The sequence below is a fragment of the Cherax quadricarinatus genome, chromosome 42, assembly GCF_038502225.1.
Source record: "Cherax quadricarinatus isolate ZL_2023a chromosome 42, ASM3850222v1, whole genome shotgun sequence".
NCBI lineage: Eukaryota > Metazoa > Arthropoda > Malacostraca > Decapoda > Parastacidae > Cherax > Cherax quadricarinatus.
In genome coordinates this window covers 4470625-4496793 of record NC_091333.1, presented here as the reverse complement: position 1 = coordinate 4496793, position 26169 = coordinate 4470625, and the positions used below count along the sequence as shown (strand labels likewise).

General features: G+C 42.1%; 1 protein-coding gene across 2 annotated transcripts; it reads right to left on the bottom strand.

The window, feature by feature from the left end:
- Positions 1–5482: 5482 nt before the first annotated feature.
- On the bottom strand, positions 5483–21644 carry LOC138853843 (PDF receptor-like). 2 transcript variants are annotated; one of them, XM_070093158.1, is made up of 4 exons: positions 21558–21644; positions 20317–20500; positions 19629–19810; positions 5483–6375 (listed from the first exon to the last, which is right to left on the bottom strand). In XM_070093158.1, exon 4 carries the CDS (start codon positions 6213–6215, stop codon positions 5499–5501), a length of 717 nt encoding a protein of 238 aa, XP_069949259.1. In that variant the 5' UTR covers positions 6216–6375; positions 19629–19810; positions 20317–20500; positions 21558–21644; the 3' UTR covers positions 5483–5498. The 2 variants fall into 2 exon arrangements, with proteins under 2 accessions (XP_069949259.1, XP_069949260.1); XM_070093159.1 differs by having other exon boundaries at positions 21558–21638.
- Between the last annotated feature and the right edge of the window lie 4525 nt (positions 21645–26169).

Sequence of the window (26169 nt, the reverse complement as noted above, 5' to 3'; positions counted from 1 at the left end):
GTTGAACTTTCAACACTTGTAAGTGACACGGTCTTACCCACTGTTGAACCTTCAACACTTGTAAGTGACACGGTCTTAATCACTGTTGAACCTTCAACACTTGTAAGTGACACGGTCTTACCCACTTTTGAACCTTCAACACTTGTAAGTGACACGGTCTTACCCACTGTTGAACCTTCAACACTTGTAAGTGACACGGTCTTACCCACTGTTGAACCTTCAACACTTGTAAGTGACACGGTCTTACCCACTGTTGAACCTTCAACACTTGTAAGTGACACGGTCTTACCCACTGTTGAACCTTCAACACTTGTAAGTGACACGGTCTTACTGTTGAACCTTCAACACTTGTGAGTGACACGGTCTTACTGTTGAACCTTCAACACTTGTAAGTGACACGGTCTTACCCACTGTTGAACCTTCAACACTTGTAAGTGACACGGTCTTTCTCACTGTTGAACCTTCAACACTTGTAAGTGACACGGTCTTACCCACTGTTGAACCTTCAACACTTGTAAGTGACACGGTCTTACCCACTGTTGAACCTTCAACACTTGTAAGTGACACGGTCTTACTCACTGTTGAACCTTCAACACTTGTAAGTGACACGGTCTTACCCACTGTTGAACCTTCAACACTTGTAAGTGACACGGTCTTACTCACTGTTGAACCTTCAACACTTGTGAGTGACACGGTCTTACTGTTGAACCTTCAACACTTGTAAGTGACACGGTCTTTCTTACTGTTGAACCTTCAACACTTGTAAGTGACACGGTCTTACCCACTGTTGAACCTTCAACACTAAGTGACACGGTCTTTCTCACTGTTGAACCTTCAACACTTGTAAGTGACACGGTCTTACCCACTGTTGAACCTTCAACACTTGTAAGTGACACGGTCTTACCCACTGTTGAACCTTCAACACTTGTAAGTGACACGGTCTTAATCACTGTTGAACCTTCAACACTTGTGAGTGACACGGTCTTACCCACTGTTGAACCTTCAACACTTGTGAGTGACACGGTCTTACTGTTGAACCTTCAACACTTGTAAGTGACACGGTCTTACTCACTGTTGAACCTTCAACACTTGTAAGTGACACGGTCTTACTCACTGTTGAACCTTCAACCCTTGTAAGTGACACGGTCTTACCCACTGTTGAACCTTCAACACTTGTAAGTGACACGGTCTTACCCACTGTTGAACCTTCAACACTTGTAAGTGACACGGTCTTACCCACTGTTGAACCTTCAACACTTGTAAGTGACACGGTCTTACTCACTGTTGAACCTTCAACACTTGTAAGTGACATGGTCTTACCCACTGTTGAACCTTCAACACTTGTAAGTGACACGGTCTTACCCACTGTTGAACCTTCAACACTTGTAAGTGACACGGTCTTACCCACTGTTGAACCTTCAACACTTGTAAGTGACACGGTCTTACCCACTGTTGAACCTTCAACACTTGTAAGTGACACGGTCTTACCCACTGTTGAACCTTCAACACTTGTAAGTGACACGGTCTTACCCACTGTTGAACCTTCAACACTTGTAAGTGACACGGTCTTACCCACTGTTGAACCTTCAACACTTGTAAGTGACACGGTCTTACCCACTGTTGAACCTTCAACACTTGTAAGTGACACGGTCTTACTCACTGTTGAACCTTCAACACTTGTAAGTGACATGGTCTTACCCACTGTTGAACCTTCAACACTTGTAAGTGACACGGTCTTACCCACTGTTGAACCTTCAACACTTGTAAGTGACACGGTCTTACCCACTGTTGAACCTTCAACACTTGTAAGTGACACGGTCTTACTGTTGAACCTTCAACACTTGTAAGTGACATGGTCTTACCCACTGTTGAACCTTCAACACTTGTAAGTGACACGGTCTTACCCACTGTTGAACCTTCAACACTTGTGAGTGACACGGTCTTACTGTTGAACCTTCAACACTTGTAAGTGACACGGTCTTACTCAATGTTGAACCTTCAACACTTGTAAGTGACACGGTCTTACTCACTGTTGAACCTTCAACACTTGTAAGTGACACTGTCTTACCCACTGTTGAACCTTCAACACTTGTAAGTGACACGGTCTTACCCACTGTTGAACCTTCAACACTTGTAAGTGACACGGTCTTACCCACTGTTGAACATTCAACACTTGTAAGTGACACGGTCTTACTCACTGTTGAACCTTCAACACTTGTAAGTGACATGGTCTTACCCACTGTTGAACCTTCAACACTTGTAAGTGACACGGTCTTACCCACTGTTGAACCTTCAACACTTGTAAGTGACACGGTCTTACCCACTGTTGAACCTTCAACACTTGTAAGTGACACGGTCTTACCCACTGTTGAACCTTCAACACTTGTAAGTGACACGGTCTTACCCACTGTTGAACCTTCAACACTTGTAAGTGACACGGTCTTACCCACTGTTGAACCTTCAACACTTGTAAGTGACACGGTCTTACACAGTCTCCGTTACTGCGTGTCTTGATGCAAGGAGATGGGAGATACCCTCGTCTACCTTGGACGTAACCTAATAACCTCCGGTTCCCCAGACGCTGTATGGCCCTCACGGGTTCACTGTCCGCCCCCCCCCCGTGAATCTAATGAGGCATGAGTGCCAGTGTAAGGATGAGGTTCAGTTGGTAACGATAGTGACCACCTTCATCTGATTTATTTATTTTAGTACAACAAAAAAAAAAATAACCCGCACATAGGAAAGAGAGAGAACCTTATGACGGCGTTCGGGTCTCATCTGGACCACTTACAAGACACATTGTGACTTGTAAATGATCCGAGTCGAACCGAAACGTCGTTCGTCATCAGCTTCTCACTCCTATGTGAGGGTTATTTGTGTATTGTTCCAGTCACGGTATTGTGACTTTTTGTTCGTAATCACTCATCCGGATTATGGGATATTCAGTTTACATTTTACCCGAAATACGGAATACCTTCCTTATACACTCCCCCATCTACTCACTTATCCGGACTACTGGACACACAGCTCATTTACATACCTCTCGTTCACGCCCTCATATCCAGATTACAAGATATCCGGATAACATATATACATCCACGGATAACTAAAGTGTATTGAACTCTTTGCCAGTGCTCAGTAATAGCCAACATGGAGGAAGAACACAGAAGATAAATTGATCTGTATACTTCGACCCCCTTCTGGGATCCTCTTCAGTGGGCTATTATTGAGCATATATATATATATATATATATATATATATATATATATGTATATATATATATATATATATATATATATATATATATATATATATATATATATATATATATATATATATATATATATATATATATATATATATATATATATATATATATATATATATATATATATATATATATATATATATATATATATATATATATATATATATATAACTCACCCTGAGCTTTCAAAGTCAAGTCGTTCTCATAAAAGATGATAAATCTTGCAGCTTGGGATAACTACGAAAGGAATGATGAAGTTGGAGAAATGGGTAAAGGGGAGGTGAGAGGAATAAAGGGAAAGGGATTTATATTAAACGTCCCTTTAATAAGTGTTATTACGGGGGGTCTCATAAAACCATCGTTTGACGTCCGTCTCCCATTGGACACCAAATAAAGGTCTTATTATTGAAAATGGTATGAAATACCGACAAGTTGATGATTAAGACACATGTACAGCAGTTGGGAATCTTTATTGTTGAAATGTTTCGCCTACACAGTAGACTTCTTCAGTCAAATACAGAGAAAGTTATGTAGTAGCGAAGTAAAGGCGGTATAATTAAGTCGCATCAGTATTAAGGTGGTCAGTCCCTCAGCCTGGAGAAGACTTCTTCTCCATGAAGACCAGTATCTCCAAGCTTGTTGGACTGATTAAATCCTCTTTACTTCGCTACTACTCTTGCTGCCTCTGTATTTGACTGTAGAAGTCTACTGTGCAGGCGAAACGTTACAACAATAAAGACACCCAGGTGTTGCACATATGTCTTACTCATCGAAGATCACATTACTTAGAGAGTAATGATAGTACCACACACATACACACACACACACACACACACACAGTAGCGATCAGTGAAGAGGCGGGGCCAGGAGCTCGGACTCGACCCCCGCAACCTCAACTAGGTGAGTACAACTAGGTGAGTACACATACACACTGGTATAGGATATACTCGCATGGTTAAAAATATTATTATAATCAGGTTCAGTAGGTGTTGCATGGAGCAGCCTGTTCTCGTGATCAGTGTGTCGTCATTGCTGTATTACAGCTGATGGGTTTCACTACTATCAGAACAATAACACCAGCGTCCGGTATCTATCCGGTATCTATCCGCCCACTGACATTTTTTCTGGGTTAGGTTAAGTTAGGTTAGTTAAATTCTGTTACTTTTGATAAAGCTAGGTTAGCTTAGGTTAGCCTAAATTAATCTAAATTAACCCATTTAAAGGGACTGGAATATATGGAACTTCAAACACTGAGTTCCAGTCAGTGTGGCTACGGACCTGCAACTGTCAGAACGCTGGTTCGGTTCCCAGTACTCCAGCTGCAGGATGTTAGTTGGTTAGATTTTCATCTCATTTGGACATTCTGTATTCCTTGTCGCGAGCAAAATGCTTGTCTTCAGAACTGTTGGTGAGGTCAGGCTGCTCACACCATAGTGGGCAACGAGCTTCCAGACCGACTGGCCGTTAGTCGACGGAGGTTAGAGCCTCCATTGCTCCTTGTGCTGTACAAAGCGAAAATAACCATGTTAGATAACTGGACACATGTGTAACTTTTACCGAGCATATTGATGGTAATTCTACCAACAATATTAAATAACCATAATTAATCAAACCACTGAACGGGTCAGGTCTGTGCCCATGGCAAGTGAGTTAAAAAAATAAACTCCAGGCCAGTCCATGGGGTTCAAACGCTTACCGTTCCGCGGTTTGCAATTGTGTCATTAAGATTTCGTGAGTAATAATTTATCACAAAGATGTTAGAGCACATTACAGAGGCGCTGGGCTGGGTCACTTGCTCGCACCTCTGTGTTCACATTAAAAACTGAATACGATCAATGTTTTGGTTAATATCGATTTTATCGTAGAAAATACCCATGCCAAAATACCTCGGGTATTTAATATTAATCTCATAAACACGGAAAAAATGCGCAACAGTTTACAGGTTCGTAGTTCCTCGTATTATATCCTGGATATTTTTTAAAGACTTTTTTTTTTGACATTAGAGAAAAGCTACTCCTTTCTTCGATATATATATATATATATATATATATATATATATATATATATATATATATATATATATATATATATATATATATATATATATATATATATATATATATATATATATATATATATATATATATATATATATATATATATATATATATATATATATATATATATATATATATATATATATGAGAGAGAGAGCACGAGTGGGCGAGGCTAGCAGGCAGTAGTGACGATGAGGTCCTCGTAGTCAGAGTGAGTGTCAGAACACCCGGACTGTAAGGAAGGCTCTGACCTGCCTACGTCCCACTGGTGTCGTTGCCGATGCTCGTCGTCCGTGTCGTGGTGGTCACTAGAGCTCCTCGGTGCTAGCGACTGACACGACACACATAAATCGAGATTCGTACGCCCTGTGGGAGTTTTCGAAACAGAATTAACTTGCAGGTGATTATTTTTCTGTCTAGGGTCCGGCCGCGATGCATGCTGAACACACGGGTAATTAGTACAAGTAAAATGGGCTTTTGAAGTCCCATTAGTGAAACTGCTGTCCTGTTCCTTCGCACGGGAAGAATTTTTGGCCAGACGGAGGGAGAATGATCTGTGAGGCTTGAAAGTCTTAAGCACAATACTGCTTGGTTCCTTGCTAGAATCTCCATCTCTTGTCTTCTCCTCTCTGGCGGTGCTGCAAGATTCCAACAAACAGCATTCATGGTCACACTCCACTTCAGGGTCCTTGAGGCGAGCCTTGGCACACTCCAGCTGTGCCTCCTGGAGGCTCAGGTGACTACACTGCCTGAGGCAGTGTGGGGCCATCGTGTGCTCAGCCGGCATACCAGCGTCGGAATCCAGTTCTGCATCAGGAGGTATGTTGCAGGTGTTTGAGGGTGTGGTGGTGGAGTCAGCGAAGGAAGGCGCGTTGCGTGTGGCGTGCATGGTGGCTGGTGTGGTGTGTGCTGTGCCCACGCCATCACGTCTGCCGGTACTCAGTGTAGAACGGTCGTGGGACCTTTTCTTGTTGGCACGGTGTGCCGCCGACCCCCTGACCCCCTTCCTGGGGCACCCAGGGAGTCGTCGCAACTGTCATAAGTACGACCTGAGGGAGAGAACCATGTTAGTGATAAGACATCTTAATGATACGAAAAAACAAGTAACTGTTACTGTAATTTGATATACTGGGACCTAATGTCTATTCCAGCAGTTTTATAAATTATGGTCAAGCCAGTTAAGGCACCACAATATTGTCACGTATATGGATTTATACAAGAACACAAGAAGGAACACTGTAGCAGGTTTACTGGCCCATGCTAGGCAGGTCTCTCTCCCACCCACTCATGTACCCATCCAACATCTATTTAAAGCTATCCAAAGTTCTTGCCCCGAAGTTTGTTCAACTCAATAACTATCGTCACATTAACACTTCCCAATATCATTTCTAAATCTAAATTTCTCCGACATGAAACTATTACTGCGAGTTCTGTCTTGGTCATACTGCAGATACCATGAAAATAAGACACAAGTGCAACATCTGGGTATCTTTATTGTAGACGTTTCGCCATCCAGTGGCTTTATCAATACAAATTCAAGGATATAATGGGAAGACAGTAGAGCTATATACAATTTATATTGATAAAGCCACTGGATGGCGAAACGTCTACAGTAAAGATACCCAAATGTTGCACATGTGTCTAATTTTCACCTTCTCGGTAGTGCGTACCGTTCATGTACATACTGGAGATATATTCGACATGATACTCTATGTATGTCCTCCTTATTTATTCCTGTTTCCCGTTTGTACATTTCAGCCATACTTGCCCTAATTCTACGTCTTTCCAGAGCGTGTAAGTTCAATGGCTTCGGTCTGTTTCGTAAGAACAGTTTCCAATATATGGAATGTAACCCGTTATCTTTCTCTGTATATTCTCGAGTGCATTTATGTCCAGCGTGTAATATGGAACCAAAACTGGAAAGCATAAATCTAAATGGGATTTAACCAAAGATATGGAAATTTGAAGTATAACCTTTCGATTTCTGTTATTAATGTTTCTTGACGTGAAGCCAGGAATTTTGTTAGGAGAGGGAAGCTTACGTCGACGTTTAGGTCAGACTTGGGACCAAGTCGGACCGAAACGTTGTCGTAAGCTCCTCTCTCTCCTATGTGCTTTACGGGTTATTTGAGTAATGTTCCACAGTTTTGTACCGTTTTGTTCTTTACACCTTGAAGATGAGTAGGAGGAGGAGGAGGAGGAGGAATAAGAAGAGAGAGGGGAAGAGAGAAGGCAGAGGAGGGGGCGAGGGAAGACAAAATGATCAAAGGAATATGATTAAAAAAAATATCCTTATCTTTCTTGTTGGAGGCTGGTAAACCTTGATTCTTCTGGCTTACTGTAGTTATTTACCTGTTCATACTTTTTTGGGGGATTATAAGGGGTTGAGTTCCATCTCTTGAATCGCTCGAGAGTCACAAAAATAGCTACTAGACGCTACCTGTTAAGTGGTGGTGGTGGGGATGGGGGAGTTGAGCTCCAGTATGGGTAAACTGCGTCTTACCAGGCTGCTAGACAGCCTCTGACACAGCAGCACACGACAGGTTTTTCCTAGACAACGTTGATGTAAATTTTCCTCTTGAACCTTCCCCTATGTCCACTAATCCCTCGCACACCCCAGCCCTCTCACTCAACACTCACACACTCACTCACTCACACACTCACACACTCACACACTCACACACTCACTCACACACACACTCACACACTCCTACCCTTCCCACATTCCTACCTCACACACATCCCTCCCTATAGAGCTCTGTCACCCCCTTTAGGCTTATCTCTTAAAATAATTATAATAATAATAATATACAAACTTGACTCTCAAATTTGAGTGTACAAAGACAGCCAAAAATTATAAATGAAAATATACAAGGCTCAACGTATACAAAATCAAGTTGATAATTCTTCGTGCAAATTTCTCGAAAAATGGAGAAATAAGATCTGGTAATGTTATTACCAGAGGCTGTGATAAACTGTTTGTGTATTAGCATATGTTAGGCAGCTTACTGGCACACCCTGGACAGCTTATTGGCACACCCTGGACAGCTTACTGGCACACCCTGGACAGCTTACTGGCACACCCTGGACAGCTTACTGGCACACCCTGGACAGCTTACTGGCACACCCTGGACAGCTTATTGGCACACCCTGGACAGCTTACTGGCACACCCTGGACAGCTTATTGGCACACCCTGGACAGCTTACTGGCACACCCTGGACAGCTTACTAGCACACCCTGGACAGGTTACTGACCCACTTGTTGCACATATATAATTCTCGATAATAACCAACATGGAGACCGAAGCTCAGGAGATTATTATATATTTTATTATTTTTATTAACACATCGGCTGTTTCCCACCAAGGCAGGGTGGCCCGACAAAGAAAAAAAACTTTCACCATCATTCACTCCATCACTGTCTTGCCAGAGGCGTGTTTACACTACAGTTATAAAACTGCAACATTAACACCCCTCCTTCAGAGTGCAGACACTGTACTTCCCATCTCCGGGACTCAAGTCCGGCCTGCCGGTTTCCCTGAACCCCTTCATAAATGTTACCTTGTTCACACTCCAACAGCACGTCAAGTCCTAAAAACCATTTGTCTCCATTCACTTTTATCTAACACGCTCACGCATGTTTGCTGGAAGTCCAAGCCCCTCGCACACAAAACCTCCTTTACCCCCTCCCTCCAACCTTTCCTAGGCCGACCCCTACCCATCCTACCCTCCACTACAGATTTATACACTCTCGAAGTCATTCTATTTCGCTCCATTCTCTCTACATGTCCGAACCACCTCAACAACCCCTACTCAGCCCTCTGGATAATAGTTATTGTAATCCCGACCTCCACCTAATTTTCAAAGTACGAATTCTCTGCATTATATTCACACCACACATCGCCTTCAGACACAACATCTCCACTGCCTCCATCCTTCTCCTTGTTGCAACATTCACCACACATGCTTCACACCCATAAGAGTGTTGGTATAACTATACTCTCATGCATTCCCCTCTTTGCTTCCATGCAGAAAATTCTTTGTCTCTACAGACTCCCCAGTGCACCACTCACCTTTTTCCCCTCGTCAGTTGTATGATTCACCTCATCTTTCATAGACCCATTTGCTGCACGTCCACTCATAAATATCTGAATACATTCACCTCCTCTATACTCTCTCCTTCCAATCTGATATCCAATCTTTCGTTACCTATTTTTTTCATCCTCATGACCTTATTCTTTTCTATATTCACTCTTATTTGATCTGTATATTTTGGCCTCCTTCTGGGATTCTCTTCGACAGAAGAGGATCTGTTGAAGAGGATCCCAGAAGGGGGCCGAAACATAGAGATCAATTAATCTCGTCAGTTTCTGTCTCCATGTTGGTTATTATTGATCAATGACAGGTGTTCATTACGCTTTAGTTATTCATGTGTATAATTCTTCAACTTGTCGGTATTATATACCACTGATGTGCTTAACAATTCGCAAACGGGCGAAGGTATTTACAAACATTATCTCTCAATCTAGGATTCGAACCTACAAACACTGCATCAATGTACGTAGTAATTACGTCACTCGGCCGGATCTGGCTAAGTGGACTAAGTACTACGTACTTTGCTGCAGTGTAGATTCGAATCCTGCTGTGGGATGACAGATAATGTTTGTATACCACTGATGTTATGATACCATGTCCTGTGTAGTAACATATGATGGTATAAACCTTGGTAATAAATACCGACAAGTTGGTTTAGAAAGACACGTAAGCAAACACTATGACATATTTATTAGAAAACGTTTCGGTCCTGGGACCTTGATCTGTATGTTAGAAGTGATCAAGGTCCCAGGACCGAAACGTTTTCTAATAAATATGTCATAGTGTTTGCTTACGTGTCTTTCTAAACCAGTAACATATGACCCTGATTACCACGTCATTCTGGTTACCTACATCCAGAGTCCTTTTCGTACGTGAAATCTCAAGTCTTTTTAAACCAAGGGATTAATTAACTCAAAAGTCGCTAAGAAAATGTCAGTAAAAAATGTAACTTGTGTTCATTAGTGTTTGACATGTCTGCGGCTGCTGGAGCTAGCAAACAACATGCTTAGAAGCCATCTGTGAATTTTAAACTCCTTTGTTAGCCTTCCCATCTGTGTGCTTTTAACAATTTGTAAAGTTTCTGGTCACAGGCGCGCGTGAGTGAGTGAGAGAGAGAGAATGAGAAACACTTTCACATATCCTGTTCCTCTACCAGGGTGCAGGTAACACTGAACGGCTCATCTTGCCACTCAGGTCTCAGTCAGACGATTGTCTACAGCAAACCAACCAACAAGAACAACAACAAGAAGGCAGTGTTTGTTTCATCAACATTCCTTACCAAGCTTCTGACACAGCTTGTGTATGTGCGAAGATGTCAGAGACAGACTTCACCAGCAGGATCTCCCTTGTGGACATGCTATGTCAAATTGGATCCATCATTATGAAACACCCCGTGTATTCCACTGACACATCACGTACGGCCTCACCATTCACATCTTATATACACCTTCACTAAGGTCGAAAAACACCTCTTTACGTATTTCAGCCCCCAAAAATGCTGTATGACAGAAAATGCTCCAGATCGTTCAGAATCGTTGTAATATGCACTAAAATAACATTTCCGCAGATTTTTTAATATTTTTTAATGTTTCAAGTATTTTTTAAAAAAATAGGATGAAGTGTAGAATAAAATCAGAGATTATATCTCAGGATATAAATCCGCGGGAGAGAGACTTCCTCTCAGTGATGAATAAAGCACATGTCCAACACTCGGCTGTCTTTAGTGTGGAAAACTTTGCCTGCACACGAGGCTAATACAACACGAGGCTAATACAACACGAGGCTAATACAACACGAGGCTAATACAACACGAGGCTAATACAACACGAGGCTAATACAACACGAGGCTAATACAACACGAGGCTAATACAACACGAGGCTAATACAACACGAGGCTAATACAACACGAGGCTAATACAACACGAGGATAATACAACACGAGGCTAATACAACACGAGGATAATACAACACGAGGCTAATACAACACGAGGCTAATACAACACGAGGCTAATACAACACGAGGCTAATACAACACGAGGCTAATACAACACGAGGCTAATACAACACGAGGCTAATACAACACGAGGCTAATACAACACGAGGCTAATACAACACGAGGCTAATACAACACGAGGCTAATACAACACGAGGCTAATACAACACGAGGTTAATACAACACGAGGCTAATACAATACAAGTCTAATACAACACGAGGCTAATACAACACGAAGCTAATACAACACGAGGCTAATACAACACGAGGCTAATACAACACGAGGCTAATACAACACGAGGCTAATACAACACGAGGCTAATACAACACGAGGCTAATACAACACGAGGCTAATACAACACGAGGCTAATACAACACGAGGATAATACAACACGAGGCTAATACAACACGAGGATAATACAACACGAGGCTAATACAACACGAGGCTAATACAACACGAGGCTAATACAACACGAGGCTAATACAACACGAGGCTAATACAACACGAGGCTAATACAACACGAGGCTAATACAACACGAGGCTAATACAACACGAGGCTAATACAACACGAGGCTAATACAACACGAGGCTAATACAACACGAGGTTAATACAACACGAGGCTAATACAATACAAGTCTAATACAACACGAGGCTAATACAACACGAAGCTAATACAACACGAGGCTAATACAACACGAGGCTAATACAACACGAGGCTAATACAACACGAGGCTAATACAACACGAAGCTAATACAACACGAGGCTAATACAACACGAGGCTAATACAACACGAGGCTAATACAACACGAGGCTAATACAACACGAGGCTAATACAACACGAGGTTAATACAACACTGGAGACAGCAGATACAGTTTTGATGTGATCAGTCCTTCACCCTTAGTAGGGAGAGGTCAGTCCCTCTGAGCTTGAGGGACTTGCCTCTTCCTGGCAAGAGTGACGGACTGATTACGTTAATACTGAGTCTGTCTTCAGTATTGTATTCGTTTGTATTCCTTTAGTTCTTAGAGACTTCTGGTGGTAGCATACCATGAAGCATTATATTATAATTCATCAGCAGTAACAGCCTGGTTGATCAGGCCCTGATCCACTGGGAGGCCTGGTGCAGGACTGGGCCGCGGGGACGCTGACCCCCGCAACACCCTCCAGGTAGACTCTTTAATTTCCCTCAGGAAATTACCGCTCTATCATTTCTTTAGAGATATTTTGAATCAGTGTTCTTACATCTATGTGCGTTACAGCAGTGTAACACTCACACAGTGTCATCTGGGAGTGTTACAACAGTGTAACACTCACAGTGTCATCTAGGAGTGTTACAGCAGTGTAACACTCACACAGTGTCATCTAGAAGTGTTACAACAGTGTAACACTCACACAGTGTCATCTGGGAGTGTTACAGCAGTGTAACACTCACACAGTGTCATCTGGGAGTGTTACAGCAGTGTAACACTCACACAGTGTCATCTGGGAGTGTTACAGCAGTGTAACACTCACACAGTATCATCTAGAAGTGTTACAACAGTGTAACATTCACACAGTGTCATCTAGAAGTGTTACAACAGTGTAACATTCACACAGTGTCATCTAGAAGTGTTACAACAGTGTAACATTCACACAGTGTCATCTAGAAGTGTTACAACAGTGTAACATTCACACAGTGTCATCTAGGAGTGTTACAACAGTGTAACATTCACACAGTGTAACATTCACACAGTGTCATCTAGGAGTGTTACAACAGTGTAACATTCACACAGTGTAACATTCACACAGTGTCATCTAGGAGTGTTACAACAGTGTAACATTCACACAGTGTAACACTCACACAGTGTCATCTAGAAGTGTTACAACAGTGTAACATTCACACAGTGTCATCTAGAAGTGTTACAACAGTGTAACATTTACACAGTGTCATCTAGAAGTGTTACAACAGTGTAACATTCACACAGTGTCATCTAGAAGTGTTACAACAGTGTAACATTCACACAGTGTCATCTAGAAGTGTTACAAAAGTGTAACATTCACACAGCGTCATCTAGAAGTGTTACAACAGTGTAACATTTACACAGTGTCATCTAGAAGTGTTACAACAGTGTCATCTAGAAGTGTTACAACAGTGTAACATTCACACAGTGTCATCTAGAAGTGTTACAAAAGTGTAACATTCACACAGCGTCATCTAGAAGTGTTACAACAGTGTAACATTCACACAGTGTCATCTAGAAGTGTTACAAAAGTGTAACATTCACACAGTGTAACATTCACACAGTGTAACATTCACACAGTGCAACATTCACACAGTGTAACAGTTACACAGTGTCATCTAGAAGTGTTACAACAGTATAACATTCACACAGTGTCATCTAGAAGTGTTACAACAGTGTAACATTCACACAGTGTAACAGTCACACAGTGTCATCTAGAAGTGTTACAACAGTGTAACAGTCACACAGTGTAACATTCACGCAGTGTCATCTAGAAGTGTTACAACAGTGTAACATTCACACAGTGTAACATTCACACAGTGTCATCTAGAAGTGTTACAACAGTGTAACATTCACACAGTGTCATCTAGAAGTGTTACAACAGTGTAACATTCACACAGTGTCATCTAGAAGTGTTACAACAGTATAACATTCACACAGTGTAACATTCACACAGTGTCATCTAGAAGTGTTACAACAGTGTAACATTCACACAGTGTCATCTAGAAGTGTTACAACAGTGTAACATTCACACAGTGTAACATTCACACAGTATAACATTCACACAGTGTAACATTCACACAGTGTAACATTCACACAGTGTAACATTCACACAGTGTAACATTCACACAGTGTAACATTCACACAGTGTAACATTCACACAGTGTAACATTCACACAGTGTAACATTCACACAGTGTCATCTAGAAGTGTTACAACAGTGTAACATTCACACAGTGTCATCTAGAAGTGTTACAACAGTGTAACATTCACACAGTGTCATCTAGAAGTGTTACAACAGTGTCATCTAGAAGTGTTACAACAGTGTAACATTCACACAGTGTCATCTAGAAGTGTTACAACAGTGTCATCTAGAAGTGTTACAACAGTGTCATCTAGAAGTGTTACAACAGTGTCATCTAGAAGTGTTACAACAGTGTAACATTCACACAGTGTCATCTAGAAGTGTTACAACAGTGTAATATTCACACAGTGTCATCTAGAAGTGTTACAACAGTGTCATCTAGAAGTGTTACAACAGTGTAACATTCACACAGTGTCATCTAGAAGTGTTACAACAGTGTCATCTAGAAGTGTTACAACAGTGTAACATTCACACAGTGTCATCTAGAAGTGTTACAACAGTGTCATCTAGAAGTGTTACAACAGTGTCATCTAGAAGTGTTACAACAGTGTAACACTCACACAGTGTCATCTAGAAGTGTCACAACAGTGTAACATTCACACAGTGTCATCTAGAAGTGTTACAACAGTGTAACATTCACACAGTGTCATCTAGAAGTGTTACAACAGTGTAACATTCACACAGTGTCATCTAGAAGTGTTACAAAAGTGTAACATTCACACAGCGTCATCTAGAAGTGTTACAACAGTGTAACATTCACACAGTGTCATCTAGAAGTGTTACAACAGTGTAACATTCACACAGTGTCATCTAGAAGTGTTACAACAGTGTCATCTAGAAGTGTTACAACAGTATAACATTCACACAGTGTCATCTAGAAGTGTTACAACAGTGTCATCTAGAAGTGTTACAACAGTGTAACATTCACACAGTGTCATCTAGAAGTGTTACAACAGTGTAACATTCACACAGTGTCATCTAGAAGTGTTACAACAGTGTAACATTCACACAGTGTCATCTAGAAGTGTTACAACAGTATAACATTCACACAGTGTCATCTAGAAGTGTTACAACAGTGTAACATTCACACAGTGTCATCTAGAAGTGTTACAACAGTATAACATTCACACAGTGTCATGTAGAAGTGTTACAACAGTATAACATTCACACAGTGTCATCTAGAAGTGTTACAACAGTGTAACATTCACACAGTGTAACATTCACACAGTGTCATCTAGAAGTGTTACAACAGTATAACATTCACACAGTGTCATGTAGAAGTGTTACAACAGTGTAACATTCACACAATGTCATCTAGAAGTGTTACAACAGTATAACATTCACACACTGTCATGTAGAAGTGTTACAACAGTATAACATTCACACAGTGTAACATTCACACAGTGTAACATTCACACAGTGTAACATTCACACAGTGTAACATTCACACAGTATAACATTCACACAGTGTAACATTCACACAGTGTAACATTCACAAAGTGTAACATTCACACAGTGTAACATTCACACAGTGTAACATTCACACAGTGTAACATTCACACAGTGTAACATTCACACAGTGTAACATTCACAGTATAACATTCACACAGTGTCATCTAGGAGTGTTACAAAAGTGTAACATTCACACAGTGTCATCTAGGAGTGTTACAAAAGTGTAACATTCACACAGTGTAACATTCACACAGTGTCATCTAGAAGTGTTACAACAGTGTAACATTCACACAGTGTAACATTCACACAGTGTAACATTCACACAGTGTCATCTAGAAGTGTTACAACAGTGTAACATTCACACAGTGTAACATTCACAGTGTAACATTCACACAGTGTAACATTCACACAGTGTAACATTCACAGTGTAACATTCACACAGTGTAACATTCACAGTGTAACATTCACACAGTGTAACATTCACAGTGTAACATTCACACAGTGTAACATTCACACAGTGTCATCTAGAAGTGTTACAACAGTGTAACATTCACACAGTGTAACATTCACAGTGTAACATTCACACAGTGTAACATTCACACAGTGTAACATTCACAGTGTAACATTCACAGTGTAACATTCACACAGTGTAACATTCACAGTGTAACATTCACACAGTGTAACATTCACAGTGTAACATTCACACAGTGTAACATTCACACAGTGTAACATTCACAGTGTAACATTCACACAGTGTAACATTCACACAGTGTAACATTCACACAGTGTAACATTCACACAGTGTAACATTCACACAGTGTAACATTCACACAGTATAACATTCACACAGTGTAACATTCACACAGTGTCATCTAGAAGTGTTACAACAGTGTAACATTCACACAGTGTAACATTCACAGTGTAACATTCACACAGTGTAACATTCACACAGTGTAACATTCACACAGTGTAACATTCACACAGTATAACATTCACACAGTGTAACATTCACACAGTGTAATATTCACACAGTGTAACATTCACACAGTGTAACATTCACACAGTGTAACATTCACACAGTATAACATTCACACAGTGTAACATTCACACAGTGTAACATTCACACAGTGTAACATTCACACAGTGTAACATTCACACAGTGTAACATTCACACAGTGTAACATTCACACAGTATAACATTCACACAGTGTAACATTCACACAGTGTAACATTCACACAGTGTAACATTCACACAGTGTAACATTCACACAGTGTAACATTCACACAGTGTAACATTCACACAGTGTAACATTCACAAAGTGTAACATTCACACAGTGTAACATTCACACAGTGTAACATTCACACAGTGTAACATTCACACAGTGTAACATTCACACAGTGTAACATTCACACAGTGTAACATTCACAAAGTGTAACGTTCACAAAGTGTAACATTCACAAAGTGTAACATTCACAAAGTGTAACATTCACACAGTGTAACATTCACACAGTGTAACATTCACACAGTGTAACATTCACACAGTGTAACATTCACAAAGTGTAACGTTCACAAAGTGTAACATTCACAAAGTGTAACATTCACAAAGTGTAACATTCACAAAGTGTAACATTCACACAGTGTAACATTCACACACTTCTACACTTCCTTGACGTGAGCGGAGACATGTTTTTTTCATTATTATTCCCTTTCATTTAAAAAAGATGAGTCTTGGTTTGCGTAATTTCTGGAGGAATTTTACCTGATGACTGGAAAATGTAACACCTGTCTGCAGAGGTGTTGTAGGAGGAGGAGGAGGAGGAGGAGTAGGAGGAGGAGGAGGAGGAGGAGTAGGAGGAGGAGGAGGAGGAGGAAGAGGAGGAAGAGGAGGAGGAGAAGGAAAATGAAGTAAAGAAGGATATGTCAGAGAGGAGAGTAAAGGTAAAGAATTAGAATATTGTGTTTTATCTCTTATGTTAATGTTACTGAACTGCAGACACACACACACACACACACACACACACACACACACACACACACACACACACACACACACACACACACACACACACACACACACACTGTTGTACAGTCACATCAGGAGGAAAACAACAGTCAAGGACCAGGTAATCAGGCTAAGGAAGGAAGGAGGAGAGACAACAAGAAATGACCGTGAAGTATGTGAAGAACTCAACAAGAGATTCAAAGAAGTGTTCACAGAGGAGACAGAAGGGACTCCAGAAAGACGGAGAGGTGGGGCACACCACCAAGTGCTGGACACAGTGCACACAACCGAGGAAGAAGTGAAGAGGCTTCTGAGTGAGCTAGATACCTCAAAGGCAATGGGGCCAGATAACATCTCCCCATGGGTATTGAGAGAGGGAGCAGAGGCGCTATGTGTACCCCTAACAACAATATTCAATACATCTATCGAAACAGGGAGATTGCCTGAGGCATGGAAGACAGCAAATGTAGTCCCAATCTTTAAAAAAGGAGACAGACATGAAGCATTAAACTACAGACCAGTGTCACTGACATGTATAGTATGCAAAATCATGGAGAAGATTATCAGGAGAAGAGTGGTGGAACACCTAGAAAGGAACGATCTCATCAACAGCAGCCAACATGGTTTCAGGGACGGGAAATCCTGTGTCACAAACCTACTGGAGTTCTATGACATGGTGACAGCAGTAAGACAAGAGAGAGAGGGGTGGGTGGATTGCATTTTCTTGGACTGCAAGAAGGCGTTTGACACAGTTCCACACAAGAGATTGGTGCAAAAACTGGAGGACCAAGCAGGGATAACAGGGAAGGCACTACAATGGATCAGGGAATACTTGTCAGGAAGACAGCAGCGAGTCATGGTACGTGGCGAGGTGTCAGAGTGGGCACCTGTGACCAGCGGGGTCCCGCAGGGGTCAGTCCTAGGACCAGTGCTGTTTCTGGTATTTGTGAACGACATGACGGAAGGAATAGACTCTGAGGTGTCCCTGTTTGCAGATGACGTGAAGTTGATGAGAAGAATTCACTCGATCGAAGACCAGGCAGAACTACAAAGGGATCTGGACAGGCTGCAGACCTGGTCCAGAAACTGGCTCCTGGAGTTCAATCCCACCAAGTGCAAAGTCATGAAGATTGGGGAAGGGCAAAGAAGGCCGCAGACGGAGTACAGTCTAGGGGGCCAGAGACTACAAACCTCACTCAAGGAGTGAGGTTTGTATAACACCAGGCACATCTGAAGCGCACATCAACCAAATAACTGCTGCAGCATATGGGCGCCTAGCAAACCTCAGAACAGCATTCCGACATCTTAATAAGGAATCATTCAGGACCCTGTACACCGTGTACGTTAGGCCCATATTGGAGTATGCGGCACCAGTTTGGAACCCACACCTAGCCAAGCACGTGAAGAAACTAGAGAAAGTGCAAAGGTTTGCAACAAGACTAGTCCCAGAGCTAAGAGGTATGTCCTACGAGGAGAGGTTAAGGGAAATCAACCTGACGACACTGGAGGACAGGAGAGATAGGGGGGACATGATAACGACATACAAAATACTGAGAGGAATTGACAAGGTGGACAAAGACAGGATGTTCCAGAGATTGAACACAGTAACAAGGGGACACAGTTGGAAGCTGAAGACACAGATGAATCACAGGGATGTTAGGAAGTATTTCTTCAGCCACAGAGTAGTCAGTAAGTGGAATAGTTTGGGAAGCGATGTAGTGGAGGCAGGATCCATACATAGCTTTAAGCAGAGGTATGATAAAGCTCACGGCTCAGGGAGAGTGACCTAGTAGCGATCAGTGAAGAGGCGGGGCCAGGAGCTTGGACTCGACCTCTGCAACCTCAACTAGGTGAGTACAACTAGGTGAGTACACACACACACACACTCACCCGTGTGTGGGACTGCTACTGCCTTTGAGACACGGACAGAGGTGGCTGGTCCGTCCCTGGCTGTCCCTGGGCAGGTCCGTGACCGTTGTGAGGAACACGGACGACAGTCCTGACCCACGACGCACCCCGGCGCTACGGTGAAGCAGGTAGTTATCCACGTACTTCCTCACGGCTGTCCGTACCTGAGTGTCCGTTATTACGAACCGAGGGGAGAGGAAAGGTAGTTTAGAACATATAATGTGAGGGAAGTTAGGAGGGGAAAAACGATGGAATGAGGGAGGGGGGAGGGGAAAGAGGGAGGATGTATGTCACTGACTTCTGTGTCGTACCTTAAAGCATTGCGTCAAGTCACCTCAACCTCTGTGTCGTACCTTAAAGCAGTGCGTCAGGTCAACTCAACCTCAAAGTCGTACCTTAAAGGATTGCGTCAAGTCACCTCAACCTCTGCGTCACACCTTAAAGCAGTGCGTCAAGTCACCTCAACCTCTGCGTCGTACCTTAAAGCAGTGCGTCAAGTCACCTCAACCTCTGCGTCGTACCTTAAAGCATTGCGTCAAGTCACCTCAACCTCTGTGTCGTACCTTAAAGCAGAGCGTCAAGTCACCTCAGCCTCTGTGTCGTACCTTAAAGCATTGCGTCAAGTCACCTCAACCTCTGCGTCGTACCTTAAAGCAGTGCGTCAACTCACCTCGCCGTTAAGGAAGCAGTAGAGGAAGGCGATGAAGAAGCCCTGGAACGAGGTGAGAAAGTGTGTAGCGTACGACCATAAGCCGAACTCTGCTGCAGAGCGTCCCAGCGGTGCTCCTACCATGTTCAGGACGTTGGTGATACCCAGGAGTGGCAGCAAGACGATAGCTGCCTTCACTGCCTTCCTGTACGCCCCGTAACCACGCCCACACGCCCACAAACAGTACCATCACAACCAGCCACGTGGAAAAAAAGGAATACCAGAAATTATTGTATCAGATATTCCGAGGGGACGCTGCAGTCAATGTTGTTATTTTTAGTACTCTCATGTTTATTGGGGAGCGGTAAACTCGCAGGGGTTATACAGCACCTGTGGAATGCGAGGTGATCAGGTTTGATCAAAAGGAAGAATGTTAGGTATGACTTGAGTGTGTGTGTGTGTGTGTGTGTGTGTGTGTGTGTGTGTGTGTGTGTGTGTGTGTGTGCAGGGGTCGAGTCATAGCTCCTGGCCCCGCCTCTTCCCTGATTGCTACTGTGTGTGTATGTGTGTGTGTGTACTCACCTATTTGTGGTTGCAGGGGTCGAGTCTTAGCTCCTGGCCCCGCCTCTTCACCTGTTGCTACTGGGCCCTCTCTCTCCCCGCTCCATGAGCTTTATCAAACCTCGTCTTAAAACTGTGTATGGTTCCTGCCTCCACTACGTCATTTTCTAGGCTATTCCACTGCCTTACAACTCTATGACTGAAGAAATACTTCCTACTATCTCTCTGACTCATTTGTGTCTTCAACTTCCAATTGTGGCCTCTTGTTTCTGTGTCCCCTCCCTGGAACATCCTGTCTTTGTCCACCTTGTCTATTCCACCCAGTATTTTATATGTCGTTATCATGTCTCCCCTGACCCTCCTGTCCTCCAGTGTCGTCAGGCCGATTTCCCTTAATCTTTCTTCATAGGACATTCCCCTTAGCTCTGGAACTAACCTTGTGTGTGTGTGTGTGTGTGTGTGTGTGTGTGTGTGTGTGTGTGTGTGTGTGTGTGTGTGTGTGTGTGTGTGTGTGTGTGCGTGCGTGCCTTTGCTGCTTACATACACGCAAGAATGTACACCTCACTCCCCCGTACAGTAGGCATCCCTACACCCGCTACTTCCCATTTGGACAAGGCATTCCTTCCCGGACACCGGAATGTCGGGTTCGATATGGTGCAAGCTGTCAGTAGCCCTGTAAACCATCAACAAGGAGGACTTACCTCACTTGAAGCGCCTCGCTGGAATTACTCTGACGAAGTTTGGTGACCAACACCCGTATGATGTTCAGCAGGAACACCATGTTCATCTGAGGGACAAATATACAAGAACTTAAGTGAACAGGAACATCATGTTCATGTGAAGAACAAACACCATAAACTTTCTTGAAGAACATGATTTACAACACCATTTATTTTCATTTTAAGAGAAGAACTTATTTTTAAAGAATCGAGCGATAAAGAGAAGTAAATAGCACTAAGGAGGAATAAAGAGCAATAAAGAGGAATAAAGAGCACTAAAGAGGAATAAAGAGCAATAAAGAGTACTAAAGAAAAATAAAGAGCACTAAAAAGCACTAGAGCTATAAAGAGCCCTAGAGACCAATAAAGAGCCCTAGAGACCAATAAAGAGCCCTAGAGACCAATAAAGAGCCCTAGAGACCAATAAAGAGCCCTAGAGACCAATAAACAGCACTAGAGACCAATAAAGAGCCCTAGAGACCAATAAAGAGCCCTAGAGACCAATAAAGAGCCCTAGAGACCAATAAACAGCACTAGAGAGCAATAAAGGGCACTAGAGAGCAATAAAGGGCACTAGAGAGCAATAAAGGGCACTAGAGAGCAATAAAGGGCACTAGAGAGCAATAAAGGGAACTAGAGAGCAATAAAGGGCACTAGAGAGCAATAAAGGGCACTAGAGAGCAATAAAGGGCACTAGAGAGCAATAAAGAGCACTAGAGAGCAATAAAGGGAACTAGAGAGCAATAAAGGGCACTAGAGAGCAATAAAGGGAACTAGAGAGCAATAAAGGGAACTAGAGAGCAATAAAGGGCACTAGAGAGCAATAAAGGGCACTAGAGACCAATAAAGAGCACTAGAGACCAATAAAGAGCACTAGAGAGCAATAAAGGGCACTAGAGACCAATAAAGGGCACTAGAGACCAATAAAGGGCACTAGAGACCAATAAAGAGCACTAGAGAGCAATAAAGGGAACTAGAGAGCAATAAAGGGCACTAGAGAGCAATAAAGGGCACTAGAGAGCAATAAAGGGCACTAGAGAGCAATAAAGGGCACTAGAGAGCAATAAAGGGCACTAGAGAGCAATAAAGGGCACTAGAGACCAATAAAGGGCACTAGAGAGTAATAAAGGGCACTAGAGACCAATAAAGGGCACTAGAGACCAATAAAGAGCACTAGAGACCAATAAACAGCACTAGAGAGCAATAAAGGGCACTAGAGAGCAATAAAGGGCACTAGAGAGCAATAAAGGGCACTAGAGAGCAATAAAGGGCACTAGAGAGTAATAAAGGGCACTAGAGAGCAATAAAGGGCACTAGAGAGCAATAAAGGGCACTAGAGAGCAATAAAGGGCACTAGAGAGCAATAAAGGGCACTAGAGAGCAATAAAGGGCACTAGAGAGCAATAAAGGGCACTAGAGAGCAATAAAGGGCACTAGAGAGCAATAAAGGGAACTAGAGAGCAATAAAGGGCACTAGAGACCAATAAAGAGCACTAGAGAGCAATAAAGGGAACTAGAGAGCAATAAAGGGCACTAGAGAGCAATAAAGAGCAATAAAAACACTAAAGAGCACTTAAGAGCAAGAAAGGGCACTAAACAGCACTAGAGAGAAAAAAAAACTTTGCCTCATCTAATCGTATTTGCCTGAACTTCCTCTTCTTTTCTGCCTCATAGCAAGCTCCTGACGATGTGTTGATTGCAACACGAAAGGCCTACACCTATCACTCAACTCCCCATCGGTGGTTGTTTTGCACACACACACACCTATATACATACATATATATATATATATATATATATATAAATATATATATATATATATATATATATATATATATATATATATATATATATATATATATATATATATATATATATATATATATATATATATATATAAGTAGTCGATTTTTCCACTGAGCGGTCCCTTCCGGAAAAGGCCTTCCACTGAGCGGTCCCTTCCGGTTTGGGCCTTCCACTGAGCGGTCCCTTCCGGTTTAAGCCTTCCACTGAGCGGTCCCCTTTTCACACCTAGGTGTTACTTCCGGTTTGACATTGACCATGACCTCGCCCTCGAGACTACCTCACCCTTGACCCCCCAACCAATACCCCCGCCCACGACCCCCCCCCCTTCGCGACCCCACCATCGCGCCGCGCGCCCCGCCCGCCCGCCCGCGCGCCCGCCCGCGCGCCCGCCCGCGAGCCCGCCCGCGCCCTTCTGCTGCGCCTTCTGCAGCGTCATCCGGATCGCCCCCGCGCCTCGAATTTTTTTTCTTATGATCTCCTTGGATCAAGGTTTTTGGATTCTCCCCCCTATGGGGTTTTCGAAATTCTCCATCTCCTCGGATCAAGTTTTTTGGATCCTCCCTATGGGGTTTTCGAAATTCTCCATCTCCTTGGATCAAGGTTTTTTGGATTGTCCCTCCTTCCACCCCACCCCCCAATCCCAAAAATTTCTCAATATTACCAAGTTTTTGGATTCCCCCCTATGGGGGTTTCGAAATTCTCCAATTCCTTGGATCAAGGTTTTTTGGTTTCCTCCCCTCTGGGGGTAAGCATTCAAATGAACTCCTCCTATGGGGCATGCTTACTACAAGTCTAAACATCTTCCCCTTATTATTTTAAAATGAACTAAAAGTTTCCTCTCATTAAGTTAAATGAACTAAAAAAGCGTTTACTCGGCGGTCAGTATTCCTCTCATTAAGTTAAATGAACTAAAAAGGACCACGCGCACACAGGTTGAATCAGGTCGGTCCTTTTAGTTCATTCAAGATAATAAGGGAACATAGTAGTGACGTCACGTGATGACCGCGCACACAGGTTGAATCTTGTCTACCCTTTTACCCACCCTCCCAAACCCTCACACTCCAACCAACACCTCACAATTTTCACTCATAACCCCCAATTTTTCTCGTTTTAACCCTTTTAGTTCATTAAAGTTAATAAGGGGACACATGCATCAGAAAGTCACCACATCGCTTACATCCACTTTCGTTAAATTCACTACTCACAATTTTACATATTACGAAGTTAAATACGCACTTTTACTTTGAACATCTTCAAAACACTCTCATAAATCATTTGAATACTCACAAAAAATGCCTTTATACATTTCCAAACAACACTGAAATACTCCAAAAAACATTCGAACACCCCCAAATCACCTCTGAATACTCCCAGAACACCTTCATAAATACTCTTGCACATCATTTGAACACCTTCATAAGTACTCTCATAATCATTTGTACACCTTCAAAAAACACCTTTGAATACTCACATAAACACCCTTGAACACCTTCAAAACACCTTCAAAGCACTCTCATATTCATTTGAACACACTCAAAACACCTTTGAATAACCTCAAAACACCTTTGAACACCTTCAAAACACCCTTGAACACCTTCAAAACACCCTTGAACACCTTCAAAAACAACATTTGAACACACTCAAAACACCTTTGAACATTTCCAAAACACTATTTGAGTACTCCCAAATAAGATTTTACATCTCTAATTTATCTGCACTTTCATTAAATTACAACTCATCCCTCAGTCTCCAGACTAGGCATTTTCTCGTTTTTACCCTTTTAGTTCATTAAAGTTATTAAGGGGACACAATACATCAGAAAAAAAAAAGTCACAAAAACTAACTCAAACACTTTACTTTGAACACCCCCAAAAACACTCTCATAATCATTTGTACACCTTCAAAAAACACCTTTGAATACTCACATAAACACCCTTGAACACCTTCAAAACACCTTTGAATAACCTCAAAACACCTTTGAACACCTTCAAAACACCCTTGAACACCCTTGATCACCTTCAAAAAAAAAACATTTGAACACACTCAAAACACCTTTGAACACCTTTGAACATTTCCAAACAACACTGAAACACTTCCAAAAAACACAATTTGAGTACTCCCAATTACACCACTGATTACTACTAAAACACCGCTGAATTCAATCAAAACACCCTTCAACACCTTCAAACACCCTTGAACACCTTCAAAACACTCTTGAACACCTTCAAAAACACCTTTGAACATTTCCAAAACACTATTTGAGTACTCCCAATTACACCACTGAATACTACTAAAACACCGATGAATTCAATCAAAACACCCTTCAACACCTTCAAAACACCTTTGAACACCTTTGAACATTTCCAAAAAACACTCTCATAATCATTTGAACACACTCAAAACACCTTTGAATAACCTCAAAACACCTTTGAACACCTTCAAAACACCCTTGAACACCCTTGATCACCTTCAAAAAAAAAACAACATTTGAACACACTCAAAACACCTTTGAACACTTCCAAAAAACACAATTTGAGTACTCCCAATTACACCACTGAATACTACTAAAACACCGCTGAATTCAATCAAAACACCCTTCAACACCTTCAAAACACCTTTGAACACCTTTGAACATTTCCAAAACACTATTTGAGTACTCCCAATTACACCACTGATTACTACTAAAACACCGCTGAATTCAATCAAAACACCCTTCAACACCTTCAAACACCCTTGAACACCTTCAAAACACTCTTGAACACTTTCAAAAACACCTTTGAACATTTCC

Bases quoted from the DNA above. Each gene is read 5' to 3' on its own strand.
- LOC138853843 (XM_070093158.1), bottom strand. From the start codon at position 6,215: ATGCACGCCACACGCAACGCGCCTTCCTTCGCTGACTCCACCACCACA.